The sequence below is a fragment of the Vespa velutina genome, chromosome 2 (genome assembly GCF_912470025.1).
Source record: "Vespa velutina chromosome 2, iVesVel2.1, whole genome shotgun sequence".
NCBI classification, from domain to species: domain Eukaryota; kingdom Metazoa; phylum Arthropoda; class Insecta; order Hymenoptera; family Vespidae; genus Vespa; species Vespa velutina.
In genome coordinates this window covers 15,138,392-15,145,046 of record NC_062189.1, presented here as the reverse complement: position 1 = coordinate 15,145,046, position 6,655 = coordinate 15,138,392, and the positions used below count along the sequence as shown (strand labels likewise).

Genomic DNA, 6,655 nt, shown 5'->3' with positions numbered 1-6,655 from the left:
GATAGATAAAAGGATTACGTTTGTGTACGAAGGGAAGAAGGGATTCAGGCGCGCCGAGTGTGTACGCCCACCTTCGATGCCTCATTGAACCTCATCTAATGCTTTTTTATCTGTACATTTACAATTTGTGTACCAATGAGGAACGTTGTTTAATCATGTTGTTGATGTTATTGTTAAAGAATGAGATTCAATATTGTACATAACTATATATTCATTATAATTGACGATATAAATAATTATATACATAAAAGGTATGAAATTACAAGAGTCCCATTATGCCTCACGTTTCGGTGTGCGATATTCACATCAGAGTTTGTAATAAAAGAGAACGGATGCCCTATCTCGAGCGTGTCCCGAATAGGGTTATACCGTTCACACGATCGATAATTATTGTTTTTTTTTTTGAACGTGCGATACCATCATCAAATTTGAGATGAGATTTTTATTTCACATAAAATTCTTATATCCTTCCTTCTTTAAAAATATTTCTTTGCAGAATACAAAGAGGATATTTATCATTCGAGAAATAATTCGTAATATTATATCTAGGTGAGTATAATTTTTATCGAGTAATAATAAAATAAATAAAATTATTAGTTAAAATTGTGATTTATTAGAATTTTAGATTTATTCGGACATTTTTATTAAATCGATCGAATTAATACATCCAATTCGATTCAAATAATATCTTTATCGAAGGCACAAACAAGTAAACAATTATCTTTTTTAAATTCTTACTTTTTACAATATTTTAAATACTTTAATTGTACAGATTAATTCAAATAGAAATCCAATGTTGGATTACGTGTGATAGATCGACTTTTTTGTTAAAAGAAAAAAATAAAGAAATTTAATCGATCAAACGATCATATAACTCGAACAAACCCTCGAGCATTCTGGCCCGATATTTCGGAACATTCTCAAATTGTCCACAAATAAGAGGTGTCCTATCGTCGTAGAGAATATTTTCGAGAAGTTCAGGTTCCTCACTGAAGTACTTGCTGGCCGCGCCAGGATCCAAGAGCATGATTGGTGTATTCAAGATACCATGAATAATGCACATAATACGTAAATCCTCAATCGACGATATAAACTCGATCCATGGAAAGATCATTGATATGTCCAGAGTTGCTTCTTTCAATGCTTCTGTCATTGAATCATAATAGATTTTTAATAAGGTCTCACAATGTTTATCTCGTAATTCTCGGCTAGTCGTGAATTGAAAGAAACATAATATATCATGCGCTGGTGGATTGTACCTAAAGATATAAAATAATATAAAATAATATTACAAAAGAGAATAATATTACACAATGTAATCTTGAAAAAAAAAAAAAAAAGAAAAAATTAAATATTCAATTTTGTCATTTTTCTTATTAATTTACGATAAATGACAAGTAAATTCACCTGGCTAATTGAAAATCTATCAGGCAACACTCGATTGGTTTCTTATCTTTGTCATACTTAAATAGTATATTATTTGCCCATAGATCGCCATGACACAAGACGTTCTTATGCTTAGACGAGGGTGATAATTTATCCATGTGACTTGCCGATAGATCGATGAGTTTTTCCTTTAAAACTTCCTTCTGATCTTTGTTCAAATTTGGTATGATCTCGATCATGGAAACGGTACCCTTAACAGCAGCATCGAACATGGCCTTACTTTTACCATCCTTTTGAGACCAAAGTGTTTCTTGCATGCAATGAGAGAATTCATCGTGTAAATTCTTTTTATATTGTTCCTCGAAAATAAATGACTTTGCATGGAACCTAGCAAGTGTCTTCATCAAGACCTGACAATGTTCAAAATCGAATGGTTCAAATTTGTCAGTCATAATGAATCCACTATACGCCATGTCTTCCAATACAATTACGTCATTTTCCAAACCCAAAAAACACTCTGGTATATATTTTTGTTCAGGACCATTCAAAACTTCGGGAAATACTCTGGTATAAAGTTCGACTTCTTTCTTGAAGGTACCATATTGTTGAATAAATTTATATTGTGGGCTAGTGATAGGCGGTGGTATTTTTGTAAAGAAATTCAAATCCTTCGTTTCCAACGGTGTCATCGGACGTGCGACCGTAGCTTTCAGTTTAAAATATTGACCCATGTAACCATTGACACCGTCTATAGGTACTAACTCGTAATCGATCAAAGAGAAATCCTCCATGCAATCTCGATGAAGTTTCTTCCTTACCACCTCGAAACATTCTTCGTCCTTTAAGATTCTTTGATTCTCTAGATCACGCATTTTGTTCTGTCCCCGAAAAATTCTTCTTCTTCTTCTTCTTCTTCTTCTTCTTCTTGTTTTTTCTTTTTTTTTTCTTTTTCTTTTTTCTTTCCTTTTTCGAAAATATTTTTCTTGACTTTTTGAGGGATTACGAAGAAAAAAAGAATTGAAAAAGAACAAAAGAAAAACGAAATAATCACGGAATTTACGAATCGAGTAACGTATAAAAGCCCGTTTCAAATGTTTATAATGATTAACTTTTAAAAACGAACGATATTCCCATATACGCAGGTGAACGTTCACACTTTGGTCCGAACGACGCCTACGAAGGAATATGTCGGCCCGTTCAAGATCAAGACACCTTTATATGCTTATTCTCATCATCACGTGAGCATCCGAGACAATAAATAATAGCGCGTGCACGTGTCGAGTTATTTCCTCCTTATTGCCTCTGATTGAAGTTAATATTAGAAGCGTTGCACGAGACACGTCCTGCATAACCCGTGTAAAACGTAACAACGTTACAATAGTCGACAAATTGTAACGTGCTTAAAATAAAATCCTACAGGCATATTTTTCTTATCTCAAGCGAGACTCTTTAAAAAGTAATAAAAAAAGGTGATATTTATTCGAATGAAAAATTTATTTATCGACAAATAAATTTACGAGGGTTTAAAAAATGATTCACGCGCCAGCATTGTAAAACATTTACGTCTCAAATGATTTTTTTAAATCTTTCTATAAAGAAAGAAAAAGAAAAAGAAAAAAAATACGCGTTAAAGTATTTTTTATGTTTACAGTTCGACATTCATTTTTTATATTCATTATATCCGTATAACATCGTTCTATCTATCTATTACGTTTCAAAATATATTTCAGGATGATTAGTCGAATAATTGTAATATAATTATAATCAATATTTTTTATTTATCACTACTTCAGTATAGTCGTCGTCGTCATTGATAATATCTATGTACCGATGTAAGACGGGTTGTCATCTAATTTGGGTCACTCGATGTACTCACGATTATATTATTCAAAATTATTAACCTATTTAAGATCAATGAATAAGAAATAGATCAATGATAGGATTAGATCTGTCGAAGCATCAACAAAAGTGCGAAGCGTTTACAAATAAAATTGAATGAATGAGATAAAGAAATATTTTATACTCATTATCCTTCCCTTATTTACATCTTGTAATTCACGCAACCCCATTTGTGATTTATTTTTTAGTGAATATTGATGATTGTCTATTAACGTTGTTAACGACAATAATTTTAACGTGTGCGAAATCAGAGAATCGTTTGATCTATCAGCTGGATCATTTATAAATGTAGATATGGTTGAGATTAATAATTGATAATACAAAACAAAAGAGAAAAATCTACGTAACATATAACGAAGTTTGATCATCGATCATCGTATTTAAATGTCAAATTACATGAAAGAAAAAAAAAGATTATATTATTATATAATTCTGTAAATATAAATGCATCTTAAATATAAAAATTCTCAAGGACACGAAAGTACCTTCACTTGCCTAAAGAAAAGGTCGGATTAATAAAGATCATTTCTGTCCAGAGATCTATCACTGGATCCGACTAACAAAGACTAACTAGCAATGTCAAACGGAAGATTGCTAGTATTCATCCAGTGAGAAATCTAGGAATTGAATGTTCAATGAAAGAAAATTGTGTTAAAATTCAGTAAAAATTTTTTTAATCCATCATCATTTACATAACACCATTTATAAATAAAATACTTTTGTATTTTTTTATATCCATCGATCTAACAAATGTTATATTTCGTTTTTCAACAACAAATATTCCCAATTACAGATGGCATACATATGTTAAAATGCATTGATCTATATTTTATCTAATTGTCGTATCTAAGACGCAAAAACATTTTTAAAAGAGATTTCAAACAAATTAACGTTGCTTCACTCACATACTTACATACTTATATGTATTTTTTATATATACATTAGATCATATATTTAGAAACATATGTATGTACGTACGTACGTACGTGTGTGTGTATGTGTGTGTATGTGTACGCATAGATTAAAATGAACTGACTTCGATAGCACTATATAATACACATCTTCTTTTTCCCTAATATATTGATCAAGCGTATTGTAAAAAACTTGCCATTTCCGTTGCATTCCAAAGAAGAATTATGATTGATAAGCATCGATATTCTACTCAAGGAGACGTCGTACATATTATAAAATTCTAAATGTTTTGAAATATTTTTAAATAAACGTGAAATATCTAATTCTTAATTATCAAATACACACATAATTTAAATTAAATTTATTATTAGATAAATTTAAAACGCTTAGAATAATGAGTTACTTTTCTTTTTTTTTTTTTTTTTTTTTTTTTTCTTTTTTTTTTGAACTGACTTTATAATACTTAAAGCTACTTAATATCAATGATTGGTATTAATCGATAACATCAATAATTAACAAGTTAATTAACATTATCTGTTGTTATCCCCTTCGATAGAAAAGTTCAAGCTTAGTTTATAGAAACATTAGTTTTATATATATATTAGATTTTATAAACATGTTTTCATATAAATACTGTTATTAATACTATATATATACAAAATGACTTACACAAACACATCGCTGATTTGTATTGATGAATATCTCTCATCCTAAATTTATTTAATCCTTTAAATATTTTCTTTTACGATTAATATATATTTAAAATCAATATTATTCTGCTTTATTTTATTTTAATTTTAACATAGATATGCCTAACAATACGTAAAAAATAAATTAAACATAAAATACGAAATGGATGTTTGAATTAAATTCAGGACAATATTTTTATAAAGAAAATTATGAAAAAAAGAAAAAAAGAAAAAGAAAAAGAAAGAAGAAAAAAAAAAGAGAAAAGGAAGAAAGCAAACAAAAAAAAAAAAGTCGAAAGATTTCTTCCACTGAACGTTCAAATAAATTCGACAAATAACGTCGTTTCTTTCTAAATGGATCAATTTTCTTTGAAACTTTCCTTCGTCGCGTCATGATTCGTTTTGTTCGTTCGACGTTACATATAAAAATGGCATAAAGTCTCGTTACGATCGACAGAGAAGAGGCAGGAGATATAAAAGTGGACCTTGATATCGGAAAAAAAAAAAGAAAGAGAAAGAAAGAAAAATAATAGACAAAAAAATGAGAGGAAGAAAAAGAAAGAAAGAAAGAGAGAGAGAGAGAGAGAGAGAGAGAGAGAGAGAGAGAGAGAGAATGAGAATCTTCGAGGGACGATTGTTTCATAACGCAGACGTGAACTCGAGACGAAACAAATAAGAAATGACGAATGAAAATGATGAAGAGTAGGAGAAAGAGATGTCATTGGTCCAATTCTCTTTTTCTCTCATCTCTTTCTCTTTCTCTCGACACATGCGAGACCTCGATATGAGACAATCGGATCTCGTGGAAATGTAGAAACTGAGAAATCGCCTTAAAACATATGCGTGTACATATATATCGTTTACGCGAGAAACTTATATAGTACATATATATATATGTATAATGTATATATATGCGCATGCATCAGTCTCAATTACGAACTTACTGTGCTCGCGCGAGCATAAAACTCAAAGATTAAATCTCCAACGTTTCCCGTATAAAGCCCAAACATTAAAGCTTCGACACGATCTGGACTTTGAACATAATTACGAACGTCTGCCAGAGATAAATTCGACTTTTCCGCTCGTAATTTCTTTTCCTTTTTCTTTCTTGGTAGTAAGAGGGAAAGAGAGGGGAAGAGAGAGAGAGAGAGAGAGAGAGAGAGAGAGAGAGAGAGAAAAAGAAAGAATCCTTTAGAGGATGATAATAAGAGGAGAAGTAATCAAAAGTAGACGATCTAGTTCATTAAAAACCTTTTTTAAATAGATACGATCGATTTACTTAGAACGAGACAGTTGTGAAAATTTGCCAATCGATAAATTAATGATTTTCTTTTGTCAATATCTTAGATAATTAACGAGGCTAGACTTCGAACATTAACTCGGTCCTATCGATCAATCTATCAAAGTATAACGTTAACTCTTTATAATACAATTCTTCTTCTTTTCCTTTTTTTTTTTTTCTTTTTCTTTTCATGCCTAAAAATAAATATTATATAATGTATAATTTATAATACAATTATGCTGTACCACGTATAACGTTAATTTGTCAATATCAAATGAAAATGAAAAATAAGATTTCAAAAATACAGATATGTATTCGATTTAAAAAAATATTATATGTCATTATAAAGGATTAATTGGATGATTATATAATTATACCTTCTTTTTCCTTTTATCCCTTCTCATTTTCCCTTTTTCGATGGAAAACGTATAAGGAGTCCAATTAAGCGATCTCATCCTATTTAGAAAAGAAATGTAACGAAAATCGA

General features: G+C 30.1%; 1 protein-coding gene across 1 annotated transcript; it reads right to left on the bottom strand.

Annotated features, from left to right (window-relative positions):
• Positions 1-193: 193 nt before the first annotated feature.
• Positions 194-2,584, bottom strand: LOC124957978. The gene is made up of 2 exons (XM_047515617.1): positions 1,408-2,584; positions 194-1,259 (listed from the first exon to the last, which is right to left on the bottom strand). Exons 1-2 carry the CDS (start codon positions 2,256-2,258, stop codon positions 851-853), a joined length of 1,260 nt encoding a protein of 419 aa, XP_047371573.1. The 5' UTR covers positions 2,259-2,584; the 3' UTR covers positions 194-850.
• Positions 2,585-6,655: the final 4,071 nt, after the last annotated feature.